General features: G+C 30.6%; 1 protein-coding gene across 2 annotated transcripts in view; it reads right to left on the reverse strand.

The window, feature by feature from the left end:
- The window catches only part of LOC107437296 (putative inorganic phosphate cotransporter), a 67,362-nt gene that overhangs the window by 7,623 nt on the left and 40,442 nt on the right, over positions 1-19,297 (reverse strand). For both annotated transcript variants that reach the window (XM_087160686.1, XM_087160685.1), the window contains exons 3-8: positions 17,004-17,237; positions 9,085-9,268; positions 6,868-6,998; positions 6,635-6,781; positions 4,307-4,439; positions 130-285 (exon numbers count right to left, since the gene is read on the reverse strand). In XM_087160686.1, coding sequence (XP_087016812.1) covers positions 130-285; positions 4,307-4,439; positions 6,635-6,781; positions 6,868-6,998; positions 9,085-9,268; positions 17,004-17,237 — 985 coding nt within the window. The remainder of the gene's footprint in view (positions 1-129; positions 286-4,306; positions 4,440-6,634; positions 6,782-6,867; positions 6,999-9,084; positions 9,269-17,003; positions 17,238-19,297) is intronic.

The raw sequence follows: 19,297 nt of genomic DNA on the forward strand, positions 1-19,297 counted from the left end.
ATTAAATTACTAATTTGATAAAAACATTGCCTCTAAAAATGCTTAAAAATTACTGCCTACAATATTCTCAAAACAACAACTACAACATTTTGCATACTCGCAGTCCGATATAAGTTCAAATAAACTGACCAGCAAACTCTGGACTCATATCAACATGAGTTACATTGAATCCAGAATAGATAAATCCATTGAAGCCCAAAGCTAGACAGAGAAGAATGATGATTGTTGTGGGAGAACATCCAACAAAAGCCACAAGCAGGAGACAGGCTCCTGGACCGTAGAAACCTAATTGGAGAGGCGAAAAAAGTTGATGTTAAATTTGATTTACCACCATCATACTAGAACGATTTACACACACACACATACATACATACATATACATATACACACACACACACACACACACACACACACAGACACACACACACACATATATATATATATTATACCAGCCTTCTTTTCCAGAAGATTTTATTCTTATATTCAATGTAGTGGCAAAATTTTCATAATCAGATTTTATTCTTTTTTAAATAAATGCGGTTTAAAAAGATTGTGGTTACCAATACATGTATATAATTTAGACATATATATATAATAAGCTTAGTAGAAATTTGAAAATTTAATTTTTGGTCTGTTTAATTTTAATGAGACAAACTTATAATGAGAATTAAAGTGGCATTTTAAATTAGTAAAAGTTCTGAATGTGATATTACCAACTTTTATCGCACTGCGATATCTATATTAATTTGATATTGTACAAGGATAATATGATATATTGCACTCTGTGAGCAAAAGGTTTAAGTTTGCCAAAACAATCTTGTCTCAATTTAATTGTCTTTCCCTTTACTACTAAGAAAACACTTTTTGAAAGTGTGTAAAAGTTGGTAGACATTTTTGCTTGTGATCCTTGGTTTAGAAAATTCGATGTAGAGGTTTTTAATACATTACTTTCTTTTAAATAATTCAAATGTTTATTTGAAACGTCGTTTAGAGTCTTTTAAAAATTGGCAAAATTAACCAAAAATCAGCAAATTTTAGTTAGTAGTTCTGAGCTATTTTTTAAAATTATTAGATAGAAATCGGATCAGCTGTCATCGCTAGATAATCGTTTGAGAGCGCTGCGTTGCCACAGGTGACTAAAAACTCAAAAAGAGGAGATTAATAAAATCCAAAATTTTATTAAAAGAGATTAAAATTAGAAACTTTTTCCAACATGTGTTTTTCAATTTGTTGTAGAAATAGAATGCAAATAGAATAGAAAGCACGAACATTGTACCAACGAAGACACCTCAGTACTTATGTGATAATTGCCGACTCAAAGAGTGAATTAAAATGAAGTTAGTAGTTCATCAGAGGTTAACACGTTGAGCGCCAAGCAGTCATCGGTGGCTGACACTGGACTTTCCATTCAGGCCACGTCAACCACCGGTGACTGACTCAGAAATTACATTTAGGCCGCTTCAACCACCGGTGACTGACACTGAAATTACATTTAGACTGCGTCTGCCACCGGTGGCTGACACTGAAATTACATTTAGACTGTGTCTGCCACCGCTTGCTGACACTGACCTTTCACAAAGGCTGCGAAAAACAGCTGGCTGACAGCGTATAACATGATATACAACTATAAAATTTACACTCTTTTATGGAATTGCAGAAAATGTATTCAAAATTTACTTAATTATTGCGATTCTTGGTTTAATAAATTCAATTAAGTAGATTTTTATCCACCACTATTTTTAAACAGTACGTAGGCATATATAATTCACCACTTTTTTCTGTTATGTTATGCTACACCTTTTTAAAAGCAAGCAAAAATATTCGAATATTTGCAAAATTTACTTTGTAGTTATTTACCGTTTTTTTAAAATTATTTTGGTGTGTCCGGAGCAGTTGGCATCTCTGGTATGATATGTAGATTTCAATTTAAATATGAATAATTTGAAATGTAACTTATAGTGATAGTTACAATTGATTGAAGAGTTTATAAATAAATAATATTAATTTCGCTGTCCTTGACTTCCCTGATAGTGTGTTTTAACTTTAACACATTAAATAAGGATTAGACTTCCTTAAATTTAATTTATATGCATGCTGATGTGCTCGTTTATTTATATCTTGAATTTCTATATAAATTCAAAAATTACTAAATATAAAAAATGAAAAGTTTTTGAATAGGAAAAATAAAAAAAATTTCATATTGTAATCTCACTACCACTGGGAAAAATCATTTCCGAAAAGAGTTCGCAAGAGAGAAACTATTTCCAAAGTGCGTAATTATTGCTCATATGTAATTCTTTGCACAAGTTTCACTACTATTGAACTAATTTTCACCTTTATTTCAAATTAAATGCGTTATTTTTTGCATACTTTTTAAATCGAAGTTTGAGATTTGGAGTTGAAAAGCATTAGGAATAATGGGACATGAGTATGTAATGTATAAATTGAAATAAAAATGGAATACAAATTTTGAAATAAAATAAACTTAAAAGTTTTAATTTTTCTACCAGTAATGTTTGAAATAAATTTTAATATAGATTTAAAAACTACAACGGTTAGTCGAAACACAAGAAGTGAACTTGAAAATTAATTGAGTGTTTACTTCACATTAAAATGTGTTAGTAGATACAGTGATAAAAATAAAAGTTTACATCCAACCTCTAGAGGACCTAGCCTGAGATAAACATTTAATAAAGTCTCTTTAGAATTATCCTTTATTTTAAGATAAACTAATTTATATAATTTTCCGAAATCTGATCATTTTCCAACAACACCGATTGAAATTCGGCGGTTATTTTTATATTTCATATGCATAGAAGCTAAAAAATTAGTAATAAAAGTAATGTTAATATAAAAAAGTACTTATTATTAAAAAAGAATATTTAAAACGAAAGTTAAGTAAAAAAAGCATTTCAAACAAAAGAACTGCAAATGAAAAAAACTTAGAAATTCCATGAAGTTTTTCTAATTATAATTATAGAAAAAGTAAAAAAAAAAAAAAAGATTTTTTGAATACGAAGAATCCTTTTTTTTTTTAGTATTCTCATCATTCTATTTGAATAGATTCTTTGGCAATACTTAAAAAGGTGACTAAAAAGGGAAGAACTAATAAGCAATATTACGGCTAAACATCACAAAATATAGTTTCTTCTGCAAATTATTTTTAACTCGAGAACCGATGAAATCCGTTGGCATGATGGCATGTTAAAGTTACAGCTATTTGGCTTAGTTCAGTAGCATGTTAACATGTTGAATGCCATGGGGATCACCGGTGACCGGCACTGAGTTTGTTCGTAGCTCCACGGAGGTCACCGGTGATCGGTACTGAGTTTGTTCGTAGCTCCACGGGGGTCACCGGCGAAGCCAAGATTATTAGAAACAACATAATTCGAGTAAATTTTTAATCTTTTTATATTATTATCGTTACGAAAGTGGTTTGAGGAAAATAATGCAATATAGAACACACAAAAATAGTGTTATTTATATACTCAGAGATGCCAACTTGCTCCGGACAGCAAATAAATATTTTCGAGTGGTAGTTTATTAATTGTTATTCTTAGTTTAATAAATTCAATTTAGTAGATTTTTATCCATCACTATTTCTAAACAATTTGTAGGCTCATATAATTCACTAATGTTTTTCAGATGAGTCTTGCTAAACCTCTTAAAAAATGTTTTTCAGATGAGTCTTGCTAAACCTGTTAAAAAACTAGCAAAATTTGTCAAATAAAATTTGCAAATATTGTACGTAGGTATTTACCGTTTAGCCAGACGGGCAAGCCATGTAAAATTAGCATGGCATTCAACGTGTTTAAAAAACATCTGTGTAGGCTATGCCGGGCAAATGAATACCGGGCAATGACCCTGAACCTTAAAAAACATCACTGTAGGGTATACCGGGCAGTGGCACTTAACTAGACATTGTATATATTTCAAACATTCACCAAAGTGACTATGTCATTGTCAACATTCACCACTTTCGGTCATTCACAGTAATACATGCCCTGATTGAGGTCGCAGTTGCTAATGTGTTGCTAGATTAAAATTTATAACAAAGATTTGCTGTTAGCAAGGGGTTAAGGGTTAATCAGTAAGAAAACTTCTTATAATCAAACTAGAGTTTAAATGCTTGGTAGTCCGTGAGGAGCTAAAAATTGGCCACCTTTGCAATTCAATGTATTCAATTTCAATGCTGACAAGAGATTAATAAACAAGACTCAAAAATATAAAATAGTCTTAATAAATAAAGATTCCGTTGTTTAAAGTGGAAAAAGCAACCACCAGCCTTTGTTAGTGAAATACTTACCAATGGAATTGACGACTTTTCGAATACTGGTGATACCGAAACGTCCTTTCTGCCGAAGTTTATCAGCAACAATGCTTGCAATAAAAGCCATAATAGCACTCATTATCTGGGGAAGAGCTGACAACAAGCCATTCTGGAAAATAAAAATTCATTATTTCATGCAAAATCGAAATTAATTTCACTTAGCTTAGAACAATCACAAGCCAGCCAACTACAACGCTTTTTGAAACATATTTTAATGGAGTGATAGACATTTAAAAATCAAAACTTTCAGAATGTTTGGTAATTTTGCCAACATTTTAAAAGCCTCACCTCGAGAGAGCTGGATCAAAGTGGCGCTGCATATGAACTCTTAAATAATTTATGTTTAGTGGTGTGGGAAATAAATTTAAATGAATAAAAACAAATACATTAAAACATAAACTTCACTGTCACTCGAAGAAATTTTCACATAAAGCGCAGAAAGTTGGTAGCCCTGCAATCATAGAAAAAAAGGAAGAATTTTGCAGGGATTGACGGGTTTGTAGAATAGGAATACATATATATATATATATATATGATGCTCGCACCAAATATTGCAAAGAATGGTATTAAAAAAAAACATTTGTAAATTTTCAAAAAAAAGTAACATAAACAAAATGATTTTGATTTTTTGACACCTTGAGTTTTTTAAATAAATTATTGTATAAACAATGCTAGGAAGATTTCCGATCTAAACATATATTCTTGACATTTTTAAGTACAGTGATAGTTAAAATATAGTTAAATCTAATGTATAATTGAATCGAGAAAGTGAATATTAATGAAATAATATTTTATCACTTTTATAGTTTTGTTTGTTGGCTGTTGTATCTCTCATATGCATACTAATCGTTCAAATGCCAATGCTCTATTTTTGGGACATGTCCCTTTTGCAAAATGTTAAAGACTAATATCTCAAATATTTTATTTTTAGTGATTACTAATGGGAAAGTTTGAATATTCCTACAAGTCAAAATCTGTTAAATACATAAAATTATAGATCTTGTGACTTATATTTTTTAAATCTGAAATCAAAGTGTTGTTGCAATTTAAAAAAAAAAATAGTAGCTAGCCGAAGAAAATTTCCATTTAATTTAAGTGCAAACTTTCATGAAGCCACTTTTTCCATTAGGCTAAAATAAAAGTCCCGCAGGTAAACAGTTAACCCCTTGGGGACGGGTGATTCAGAAAAGCATTCGTACAAAATCAGAATGAAGTTGTAATTAAATAAAAAAAAGTAACTTAAATCTAGTCGTTGTTAATTTGACAGACTTACTTTGCTTTTACTTTAATTATTGTTAGTTTAATCATATATATAATCAATGTTAGTTCAAAGTATAACTGAATACTTTTATTTTGAACTAAAGTAATGGTGAATTAAATAAATCAAACAATTATAACTCCGCCCCCAAATAAACTGCTAAAGAATTACTTTGATTATCAGTTTTATCTTTTTATCCTGATTGATACAGTTTCATGCTGTCACGTATTTGTGACAGTCGGCGCGAAAGGGTTAATAGTGGTCATAGCGTCGTATTAAAAATAAAGTAATGGTAGGAGATGAGTGATATTTCCCCCCCTTTTTGGAGGAAGCGAGTTATTTTAATTTATCACGGCATGTGAAAAATGTAAGTAAATCCATTTAGTTTCTAACGATGTTGTTTTTAAATTAAAATGAACCCTTTTCACTCGAAGTTCTTCCAGCTGTTAAAAGAATGGACTCAACCACTAACATTTTGAAAGACTTTTCACAAACTTAATACCCGGAGATCATTGAATGAAGTGGTAACTAAACATTAAGGTGAAAATAATTTCACATTTAGAGTGGTGGGTAATTTACAGGTGACAGTGGTGACTGACAGTCACCTCTCGAGTGGAAAGGGTTAATTTTTGTTAGCTTTGAATTAAATTAAAGTTTTTTTTACTAGTTAAATGTAAATTGTTTACCGCTTAATAAATTTTTTATATATCATGCGATTGCAGTTGGTTAGCCGTTGAATATCGAAAAGCAGAGCATAAACCAAATAAAGATCGGTTTTAGTGAGCTACATTGATTATTTTTTGGGTATCGAAATGCAGTCACACCCCTCATTATTTGTAGCTCAAATAATAAAGGGGTTTAAGTGAGTACTGTTACTGAGTACTGTAAGTACTGTTAAGTGAGCAACATTGCTAATTTTTTTAACATCAAAAATCAGAGCATAACTTCAATAAAGAGTGGTTTAAGTGAGTAACGTTGCTTATTTTTTAAATATTGAAAAGCAGAGCACAAATGAAGAGGGGTTAACAGTGAGTAACGTTGATTACCTTTTCAATATCGAAATGCAGAGCATAACTCAAATAAAGAGGGGTTTCAGTGAGTAACGTGTAATTTCCCCAGTCTTGGCAGAAGTGTACGATAACCAATCCCCACACTGGAGGTGATGTTAGGATAGACCTCCAAGGTATGACGAGCTGAAAAGAGTGAAAAACATTGTAGTCTATTGATACACTTCAGCTATCATAAAATAATGTAAAGTTATAAAAAAATGTAAAGTTACCTCTTTCTGAATGATTTCACTCTGTCCCTTTTTTATCAAAGCTAGCTCGGCTTTAGTTATTCGGGGATGATCTTCTGGTCGTTCGTAAATTAGAAAATGCCAGAAAAGATACCATATGCATCCAATAGCACCTAAAGAAAGTTACTTTAGTTGGTTTTTCTGAGAGGTCAAACATTCAGTGGTACTACGCTTTTTGCACCATATAGTTGAAAAGCCAAGATATACAAGATAAACCGTATTCACAGTTCCAAATATATACTTTTTAAGATTTCTTGCTAAAAATGCAGAGATGCTAACTGCTCCGGACACGTCAAAATAATTAACAAAAACGGTAAATAACTACATGTAAATTTTACAAAAATTTGACCACTATTGCTTGTTTTTTAAAAGGCATAGCATAACATAATTACTACCGATATACCGATATAAACTATGTCTTACGGTGTTCCTAGCTCGAAGGGCTATCTACACCTTCATCTAAGATTTAATGCAGAATAAGGGAGGAAAGGGGTTAGAGAGGTTACGCAAGCGTATACGTGCTGAGTAGAACAGTGATTAAACAATGGGTTGAGCGTAATTAAACGCAGTCTAAGTTAGATTAAAATACACGATAAACAAGGATGTGATGATAAACATTGGTTGAGAATACAGTAATATACATCGCATATATAAAATATATTAAAATCGTCTATATAAAAGGCCCTTTTAAGGGCCAGAAAAAGATACTCGATTTTCGAGTGAATAAAGGTAAAAGGCATGAATCAGCACAAAATAAACGTAAGGGTACGTTGTCTGGGTTAAATATATACACGATAAGTACAGTAAGAGGAAATTCCCATAATTACGATTAAGTGGTGAAAGACATAAACCTGCGAATTATTTAGAAACTGTGGTGAATAAAAATCTACTGAATTGAATTTATTAAACCAAGAATCACAATTTATAAACTACCACTTTAAAATATATATTTGCTGTCCGGAACAAGTTGGCATCTCTGAAAATTTAGTAAAAGGAAACATTGTAGGTAGTATATAACCACACCTGCCAACTTTTACGCATTTGGCGCAATATAATATTTTTATATTTAAAGTGGTAGTAAATATATACTATTTTTTATTTTATAAATTTAAATTTAAACTGTTTTTGATTACCAGTATTCGTAAAAAAATTTAGCATATATATTAATATGTATTACTATCATGGTTGTCAACTGATGATTTTTCAAATACAACGTATTCTTTTGCTTACAATTGAAAATTTAATTCCATTTTAATACCACTGGGAAAAAGCTTGATGGAAGTAATTAAAAGTAGGCAGGTATGTATAACTATTTAAGATGTTAGTGAGAAAGCTATTGCATGTAATACAAAAAGAATCCGATGACTGTATTTTTTTTAAATAATAAAAATTGTAAGAACGATATGCAATCTGATGAATTGTTGATGGCGTTATTTAAGGCTGAGAAGGAAATAGGCTAATTTAATGTGCCGAAGTTTAAGTCACCAAATAACTTTTTTGAAGTTATTGCCTTTAAATCAATAAAAATAAATTTATATATATATTTCCATGGCATGCTTTGCTATGGAAATTTTTGTCGCTTTATAATTTTGGAATCTTTGTTTAAAATGTAAAATTAGACCATAAACCAGGAATACGAAATTTAAAACTTTGAAACCTGATTGAATTCCAGAGGAAATAGAAAGAGTTAAAATACTTTTATTAGAATTTCGTCACGGTTTTGACACTCTTTTTGATGCTTTTAAACTCGTGTTTTTTTAAACATTAATTCATTAGAGCTTGTTAAACTTTCTTGTTTTTCAATTTTCTATTATAAATTTGAGTTGCTTCCTGAGCTCGCCAAATTGGTTGCCAAAATAGTCGCCAAATCATTAAGTAACGATTAAAAAACTATTTTTGACCTATTTGAATGTAAGTTTAGGAAATAGTTACTGAACGTAAAATTAACATAAAATTAAGATAATTTAAATAAACAGTGCTTTTTCAAATGCACACGAATAGCCAGTTCATAATGGGCAGCAGATCGTAGAAGTGTATGAGGAAATTTTCTTTCAAATGATGAACATTTCCAAATTCTAGCCATGAACTTACACTCCCTCCCAGTTATCAAAATTTATTATGAATGCAGCTGTGTATCTGAGTTGACAATATAAAAGTATTTACTATAAGGATCTGAGTTATTAGAAAATGAAAATTTACCGAAAACATAGAATACAGATGGCCATCCCCCCAGAAAGTCGCTGTCACACAGAACTCCGGATACTGCAAATGATACAACAACACCCACTGTACAGCCAGTATAAACGATTGCAGAGACTCGACTTCTTTCCATGGTTGGTACCCATCGTCCTATAAGGGTATTCATAGCTGGCCAGGTAGCAGCCTGGAAAATATATAGAAAAAACGCTTGCAAAAGTATAATGATAGTCTTGGTGAAAACGTTATTTCTAACGTCTTTGGTGGTTGATAGATGGCGGTGGTAACGGAAAAGTACTTCTCTAGATCAAATGGTTCAGGTTATCATATTTGTTATTCTCATTTTATGTAACCACCATTTTAATATATATATTGTTTATGTGAACAGTGCACACCCCCCCCCAAAAAAAAAACAAATACGGATCATTAATAACTTTTGATCTAATGATCGGATGTTCATGTTCAATGACTCAATCTTAAGGGTTTGAAGGATCGCTCAAAATTGCTTATTAATAAGAACATTAAAGTACGAAATCAGACACCAAAGCGTATTTCCTTTGAATAAACATAGCTTTCTCAACGTATTGAGATTTCTGACCCCCAAAACATAGGGGATCGCCGTAATATCGGAAATAGGGTCCCAATCCGAGATTACGGCAGGTAGGTTTGGTCAGAAGAGAGGTCTGAACCTTGGACCCCTTAACGTTAGATTTATTTTCTGCGTATTTCTCCATAATTCGAGAACTTTTTAAGAGAATTTAAAATTTTTTCCTCGCAATTATAAAGTTTATTTACGCAAAGATAATTCCATGCAAAATACAATTTTGTGTAAATATTTAATAATTTATTTAATAACAGTCGAAAAAAATTTTTGAATTGTGAGGAATGAAATTTTACAGGGCTAAATACGAAATTTGAGTGAAATCGGTGAAATAGTTCGTAGTAAAATTTAAAAAAAGTTGAATTTCTTAAAAAAAAATTTGGCTTGAAATATCGTCTTTACTGATTATTTAACAGATTTAAGGTCACCCCCTCAAACCATTAAGATTGAGTTCTAGACTAGTCCTAGTGTTTAGATTCTATTGGGCACCTGGGCGCGAAGCGGCCCCTATCCCATTCATCTGGAATTTTTGAACAGTTTTGGTTGAGCAATGAGGTAAGCAGGCAATGGAGTTGCTTTTATGAATGTTTCAAGCTCTTTGCTTGAATAACTAAAAAGGAATCAAAAATAAATTGAGCAGCTTGCTCTAAACTGTGTTTGTTTGATTTTGGAGTTGTTCAGAATTGTATCAGCATGAGTAAACGTTATTTTCAGAAAGGTTGATGAAATTATTTCTTTTGATAGTTATGATATGAGGCGTCGGAGGTGAAATGTGCAGCTATTGGTCTGTAGTTTTTATCTTTGATATAATTTTCAAATTTAAAGATTTCATTAAAATTTGCTGTTTTACATTCTATGGCTTTATCGAAAAAATCTGCGTTTAGCTTGTTTATATGCTGTGATAGAGTTGGTATTTTGAGGTCTGTATGTATATTGGTATTCCGGATGAACCATCTTGCACAGGTTATTTTTCTAAGGATCTTGTTTTGGCATTGGTTTAATTTCTTCAGTAGATGTTGAGGTATCGTAGTCCAGGCAGGTGAGGCAAAGGTAAGTATTGGGCGGATCATTGCTGTATATAGTAGCTTCTTTAGTTTAAGTGACATATTCTGATTTTTTATTAATGGTTGTATGGCTATTATGAGTTCTAGACAGGGCTGAAAGTCGATATATATCAAGACGGAAAAGAGTAAAAACTGGTAACAATGAAATTTCATTTTTAGCTTTTTTATGGAAAAATAAAATATTCAAAACTAGCAGTTTTTTTTAAAGTATACAATTTATATAATGAATTGCTTCTTCCCCTTGAAGGAATTAATAACCATAAATTGTTTATTGTTAAAAATAAATATTATTGAAGTAGTTCTATTACCAGTTTTTACTTTTTTCAGTTTCGCTTTCAGGCCAGGTTCTAGCGAGCGAAGATCCGATCATAGGATCAAAAGTTATTCGTACTTATAGTACTCGCAATTGTTTATTAGCATTATCATAAGATTTGGATAGTTTGTTATAACCTTTTGCGCTCCGAAGTTACCATCAGCTATAGGGTTAAGAATCTTCTATCCCTTTTACGAAAATTTCTTCGAGTGGTAGGTAAGCTTATGATTTTATGTGTAATTCTTTGCCTCATAAATTTCATTTGAAGTTATATTCCACACCACTACATGTAAATGATTCAAAAGTTCATATAAAACGACACTTTCTATGAACTTAGTCGTGAAGTTTTTAATGGTAGCAGCATTAACAAAAATTCTGAAAACATTAGCCTTTAATTGTCTACCACTCTATAAAAGTTTTGCAAAAAGCATCATAGTTTTCAGTAGCGTGGGTAGAAATCGAAATTCATTACTCTGAAATTTTTGTATGTTAATAACTAGTACCCATTCATGCATTCTTTCATTTATCCACTGATCGTAATTTTGACCAGACAGATTTAATAACGCCTCCTATAACTGAAAGCCTCCACACGGTTTTTAATAGGTAGTCCGATCAGATCACTGTGAAGGATGTCCATTTACTAAACGAGTAATTTAATACAGAATATAGTTAAAATAAGAAAGTGGTAGCAAATATATGACTAAAAATTAATTTTATTTATGAATATTATTGGTTTGCCTTATTGACTTGTCAACCACTACAGATTCAATTCTCAAATATATAAGATAAATTTCTCTCAATTACTTTCACAAAAGGTTTTGGGTTCATGCGCACAACTTGCTCACTTTTTAAACAGTCTGCGCGGACTACTTGATGTAGGAGGTGATGGCTGGATTCGAACACCCGTTCTCACGAACGAGAGTCTTATCATCTTGCAAAACAGTCCCAGAAATTATATAAAAAAATGTACTTTAAAATTCAAACAATTTCGTGTTTACGTTAGTTTTAACAACGCTTGATATAGAAGGTGTTGGTTTCAACGGCATATTTCATATCAACTAGCTTTTCTGGGTTTTCCTAAAGATTTTATTTTCATATTTAATGTGTTTACAAAAGTTATATATTCACACTTTATTCTTATATGAATAAATGTGATTTAAAATTATTTCGACAACAATTACGTTGAAATATTTGAAACAAATATATAGTCAGAGATGCCAACTTGCTCCGGACAGCAAATAAATATTTTCGAGTGGTAGTTCATTAATTGTGATTCTTTGATTAATAAATTCAATTTATTAGATTTTTATTCACCACTATTTCTAATTAATTCGTAGGCTTATATATTTACCACTTTATTTATGTTATGTCATGTTAAACCTTTTAAAAAATTAGCAAACTTATTCAAATATTTGCAAATTTTAGTTTGTAGTTATTTATTTTTTTAAAAATTATTTTGGCGTGTCCGGAGCAGTTGGCAGGCATATCTGTACAGTTGGTCTGTTGGTTCTTTGAAAGTGTGTTTAAATGTTGACTTATTTTAATGAGACGCAAATTTTTAATGTAATTAAAATAGCAGTTTTGCACTACTAATAATTTTTATTTTATTTTTTTGAAACTAGAAAAAATTGGCGAAAATGATATTGCCGACTTTTCTCTTACGCCATATGTATGTTGATATGATATTTTACTCGATTAATATGATATTGTATTCGCAGTGCAAAAGGTTAAAGTTCTGACGAAACTTCAAAAACTATTGCTTAAATATTTGTTGTTTGATAATAACTATAAACATTGTTGAAAGAGAGACAAAACATCGATTTCACCTGTTCTTTTCATGGAAAGTTGGTTGCATTGTAAGAATCACAAAATGTACTAACATGTTGCTTAGCAAAAATAACATTCCACAAAATATAAATTTTTTAAAATTTAACGTACCACTTGTATTGTTAGATTTATTTTATAATTATTTTATTTGTACTTGGTCAATAATGGTTTAATATTTCATATAAAGTTTACCTGAAGAGCAACCTAATTATGAGGTGGCTCTAATAAGTTTGTAATGATCTTAACATATAATAAGATTGAGCTTCTGTCGTGCGTCGTTTGGGTGAGGAGGAACTCTTCGACAATGGTAGGTCTTAATTTAATTACAATAACATACCTGCCAACTTTTAATCTTTTCGAGGATGATTTTCCCCAGTGGTAGTAAAATTGAATTTGTATTACAATTTTAGGCAGAAACAAATGCTGTAATTTGAAAAAGATTATGCGAACTACCACGTCAATATTACATAGTAATATACATGCTTAATTTTTAAAAAATAGCGATGGTCAAAACGATAATAAGTCCATAAATTCAAGGAATATTTAAAAAGCATACATTTTACTACCACTTTAAATATAGAAATAAAATTTTGCGCCAAATGCGTAAAAGTTGGCAGGTATGCAATAATGCTCTCAAAAAATTTATTACCCACATTATTTAAAATGTTTAAAAAGTGGTAGGTAAGATTTTATAAAAGTTGGAGTAAACTTGCCACTATAGCTTCAACACGGTACAATTTGAACGTACTTATTTTTTCTACTATTAAACAGCTTAATACATGCAAAGTGCTACTTTGTTATGAGCAAAAATTAAAGATAAATCCATACACACTAGAATAGATTATAAAATTTAAGATCTAATTTTAGTGTTTAAATGCATATTTTTAATTTTAAAATGGTAGATAAAAAATTGTTCAGGGTGGTCCTGCATTCCATTCAATTTAACCCATTTCAATCAGAGTGCTTTAAAATGCTGTTAGAACTGATAAAAGCACTAAATCATTTAATTCGCATCATACAGTATTTTAATATAGTTTTTAAAATTCTTAAAAAATTGCGGTTACTAGTGCGGTTAAAAAATTGCGGTTTTTCAATTTTAGGGTGGTGACTGTTGATGGGGCCTCATGGGCGATATTGGGGGTGCAAAAGGTTAGTAGAATTATATTTCTAACTAATATTATATTTTAAACTAATTTAGTGGATTTATATTTCCAGAATTCTATTGACCCAATGTTTTACAGAAACTTTACAACCAATGTCGGCCGTATATAGAACGGTCAGATTCACCCGATATTTTATAATCATAATTCAGCCATTATAAGTCCTATATCGGTCCTATATGGGACCGATATTAAGAAATCTAGGCATCTCAATATTGGTCCCTCGGTGCATGTTCTTATAGGACCCATATTGTGCCAATTTTGATCCTATATAGGATTGTCCAATGCACCCTATGTTTTACAGAAACTTTACAACCAATGTCGGCCGTATATAGAACGGTCAGATTCACCCGATATTTTATAATCATAATTCAGCCATTATAAGTCCTATATCGGTCCTATATGGGACCGATATTAAGAAATCTAGGCATCTCAATATTGGTCCCTCGGTGCATGTTCTTATAGGACCCATATTGTGCCAATTTTGATCCTATATAGGATTGTCCAATGCACCCTATGTTTTACAGAAACTTTACAACCAATGTCGGCCGTATATAGAACGGTCAGATTCACCCGATATTTTATAATCATAATTCAGCCATTATAAGTCCTATATCGGTCCTATATGGGACCGATATTAAGAAATCTAGGCATCTCAATATTGGTCCCTCGGTGCATGTTCTTATAGGACCCATATTGTGCCAATTTTGATCCTATATAGGATTGTCCAATGCACCCTATGTTTTACAGAAACTTTACAACCAATGTCGGCCGTATATAGAACGGTCAGATTCACCCGATATTTTATAATCATAATTCAGCCATTATAAGTCCTATATCGGTCCTATATGGGACCGATATTAAGAAATCTAGGCATCTCAATATTGGTCCCTCGGTGCATGTTCTTATAGGACCCATATTGTGCCAATTTTGATCCTATATAGGATTGTCCAATGCACCCTATGTTTTACAGAAACTTTACAACCAATGTCGGCCGTATATAGAACGGTCAGATTCACCCGATATTTTATAATCATAATTCAGCCATTATAAGTCCTATATCGGTCCTATATGGGACCGATATTAAGAAATCTAGGCATCTCAATATTGGTCCCTCGGTGCATGTTCTTATAGGACCCATATTGTGCCAATTTTGATCCTATATAGGATTGTCCAATGCACCCTATGTTTTACAGAAACTTTACAACCAATGTCGGCCGTATATAGAACGGTCAGATTCACCCGATATTTTATAATCATAATTCAGCCATTATAAGTCCTATATCGGTCCTATATGGGACCGATATTAAGAAATCTAGGCATCTCAATATTGGTCCCTCGGTGCATGTTCTTATAGGACCCATATTGTGCCAATTTTGATCCTATATAGGATTGTCCAATGCACCCTATGTTTTACAGAAACTTTACAACCAATGTCGGCCGTATATAGAACGGTCAGATTCACCCGATATTTTATAATCATAATTCAGCCATTATAAGTCCTATATCGGTCCTATATGGGACCGATATTAAGAAATCTAGGCATCTCAATATTGGTCCCTCGGTGCATGTTCTTATAGGACCCATATTGTGCCAATTTTGATCCTATATAGGATTGTCCAATGCACCCTATGTTTTACAGAAACTTTACAACCAATGTCGGCCGTATATAGAACGGTCAGATTCACCCGATATTTTATAATCATAATTCAGCCATTATAAGTCCTATATCGGTCCTATATGGGACCGATATTAAGAAATCTAGGCATCTCAATATTGGTCCCTCGGTGCATGTTCTTATAGGACCCATATTGTGACAATTTTGATCCTATATAGGATTGTCTATTACAGCCACTTTACAATCAATATCGGTCCTATAGAAAACTGTAATTATCGAAAAAAATCACTTTTTTATTATCGAATGTATCATCTGTGAGTAGACATCGAAAGACATCGAAAGTCACCACCTTAAAGCTGAAAATTCTTATACCCTAATAATTAGTAACCACAGTATTTAATGAGTTTAGGAAACTTTTGTACTAAGTAAATTTAAAATATAGCTAAATGTTACTATGTAGCTAAATGTTACTATGTAGCTAAATATTACTATGTAGCTTAGATTGAAAATTAAAAGATTTAGTGTTTGTCTTGGCTCAAACAGCATATTAGATTACTCGGAGTTGGAAAGGTTAAATAATTTTATTTTTACAAATAAAAGATGGAATTACATCAATGAAATGAATGACAAAATGTTTAGACTGATCTAGATGACTGATAAACACACGCATTAAGAATTTATGCGAACTTAGAAGTCTTACCACTTCTAAACCCTTGAATAAAACGATCCAGTACGATTAAAGTAGGAACGATTAAAGTACTCGTAGTGCAAAATGTTAAACATGATTTGCTTTTTACAAATAAAAGAAGGAATTATATCAAACAAAGAAATAAATGACAAAGTGCTTAGACGGATCTAGATGACTGATAAACACACGCATTAAGAATTTATGCGAACTTAGAAGTCTCACCACTTCTAAACCCTTGAATAAAACGATCCAGTACGATTAAAGTAGGAACGATTAAAGTACTCGTAGTGCAAAATGAATGTTAAACATGATTTGCTTTTTACAAATAGAAGAAGGAATTATATCAAACAAAGAAATAAATAACAAAGTGCTTAGACGGATCTAAAGGACTGATAAACACACGCATTAAGAATTTATGCGAACTTAGAAGTCTTACTGCTTCCAAGCCCTTGAAAAATCTTGAATGAAACGAGCCGGTGTGAATACAGCCGGAACGATTTAATTACTTGGAATGCAAAAGGTTAAACTGTTTTTTTTTAAATGGAAGAAGGAATCATATAAAACTAAGAAATGAATGGCAAAGTGTTTTGAAGGATCTTGATAACTGATAAACAAATGCATAAGGAGTTTATAGGAGTTTAGAAGTCTTACCTGTCCAAGCCCTTGAATAAAACGAGCCGCTATTAAAGCTCCAATACTGTGCCTGGCCGCTGCTGGAGTTAATAGGGTAAATATGGAAGTAATGAGAACTCCAACGCCAAAGAAATGTTTGGCGTGATATTTTTCGGCCAGCATTCCACCTGGAATTTGGATTATCACGTATCCAAAATAAAAAGCACCCAATGCCATATGTTGAAGTCCAGTATCCCACGTGAATTCACCTTTCTGAAAGATAAAAAAAAATTATGCATAAGAAATGAAATTGGAGGCTTTTTCTGAAATTAGATGGGTCATGGAATAAAAATTGAAAACGAAATCGCGACTTTAAAAATGAGATTTTTTTGTCTGCTTATAATGGCAAGGGAATATAAAAAAGAATTGTGAATACCAGAGATGCCAACCTGCTTCATTTTGTGGGTAATTTTTTTTTCCAGTAGTAACAAAATTGTTATTTTAATGCGTGCTATGTTGTTTACTATATTCAGGGCTACTACGCTTTTCGCAAATTATTTTATAGATGGTTACTCAGTTAAAAATTAAGCTTTTTAAGTAGTGTTATATATGGGTCATTCTCACGAAAACTGTCATTTTTCAGTTCATAAAATCCCAAAAAAGTAAAGTGAATAAAAAGCTCTGAAACTTTCTATATTAATAGAAATATGTAATGGCATTATAAAGAAAGTATATATCCTATAAATTATACTTAATATTTAAATTAATTAATTTTTTAAATAATTAATTTATAATTTTTAATTTATAATAATTAATAATTAATTAATTATGTAATAAATAAATTAATTAGTTCAATAAATCAATTTATAAATTTTTTAATTTATTTTTCAAATTAATTAATAAGTAAATTAATTATTTTCACTATTTAAAAAGTGAGGGACTGACACTAATAGTGAGGGAATGATATTTTATTTTAATACATATTTTTATCTAAGTTACATCTACCTAAAGTTTGAAAATGATAACATACTAAGTATATCTAATATTTATTATAATTTAGTCTTATATATTTAATAGTTTTTACAAGTTTGGGAAATAAAATTGACTGGCACGATTGAACAAAAAAAATTTTTTAATAATATACTCATCTTGAATCATTCCCTCACTTTATACACTAGTGAGGGAATGACGAATTCAATAAAATTTAAAAATAACAGTTACGCTTTATTAATTTCTGAAGTCAATCACATACAATTATATTCATACAAGAAAGCAACACATAATTATCCACTTTTTCGATGAAGTTGTATATTATTTTACTCTAAAAAACGACATGAGGGAATGACAAATGTAAAAAATTTTACCTGGTTTGATTCATTTAAATTTATTCCACAGCAAAGCTTCTTTAAGTTGAAGATGGAAACATACTGCAATTTTGTTCTATGATGCCAGTTGTTAACTTCTGAAGTTTTTATTAAAATATTTTTATTCTAAGATGATTGCAGGTGATAAGAACATTGTTGTGAGGGAATGACGCGAAACACTGGGGACAAAGTTTAAAATAGTGCTGTGTTAATATTTTTATCAGAAATTAAATTTAAAATTTATTTTCTGAATTCTATATTTCAATATTCTCAAATAAAAAACACAAATTTGTAAAAAATTTTTTTTTATTTCAGAAACAATTTTTTTCTTTTTTTAAATCAGCAGTGGGGACAAGTGAGGGAATGACATATTGGTATATTTTAATTACCTAAAATTAATAAAAAATAAAAATTGATAATTTTATTTTTATTCTTTTGTTAGCTTGCATTCTGAAGGACACTTTCCCTGAAAATTTTTTTTCCGTAAGTTGTAAAACAAACATAAAATATACTGGGGACATGAAAATGACCCATATATATATATATATATATATATATATATATATATATATATATATATATATATATATATATATATATATATATATATATATATATATATATATATATATATATATATATATATATATATATATATATATATGGCAACGTTACTTTTAAAAAGTAACGAGTAAAAGTACAAGTACTATACAAAAAAAGTAACGATTTAAAAGTACATTTCTAGGAAATCGAAAATTCAAAGTAACCTAAAATTTTATTGAATAATATTCTTATGTTCTTTAATGTTTCGTTCCTTAATTGTTGTTATCTATTTAATAATTTTTAATTTTGAAAGTTATGGACATTAATTTATTTCTAAATTTGGAAGAATATTATAATATAATTTAATAATATAATCGTATAATATAATTTTGAAATTTAACATAATTTTAATATCAAACTTTTTAT

The sequence above is a fragment of the Parasteatoda tepidariorum genome, chromosome 4 (genome assembly GCF_982258835.1).
Source record: "Parasteatoda tepidariorum strain Cologne lab strain chromosome 4, Ptep-v5.0, whole genome shotgun sequence".
Taxonomy (NCBI): domain Eukaryota; kingdom Metazoa; phylum Arthropoda; class Arachnida; order Araneae; family Theridiidae; genus Parasteatoda; species Parasteatoda tepidariorum.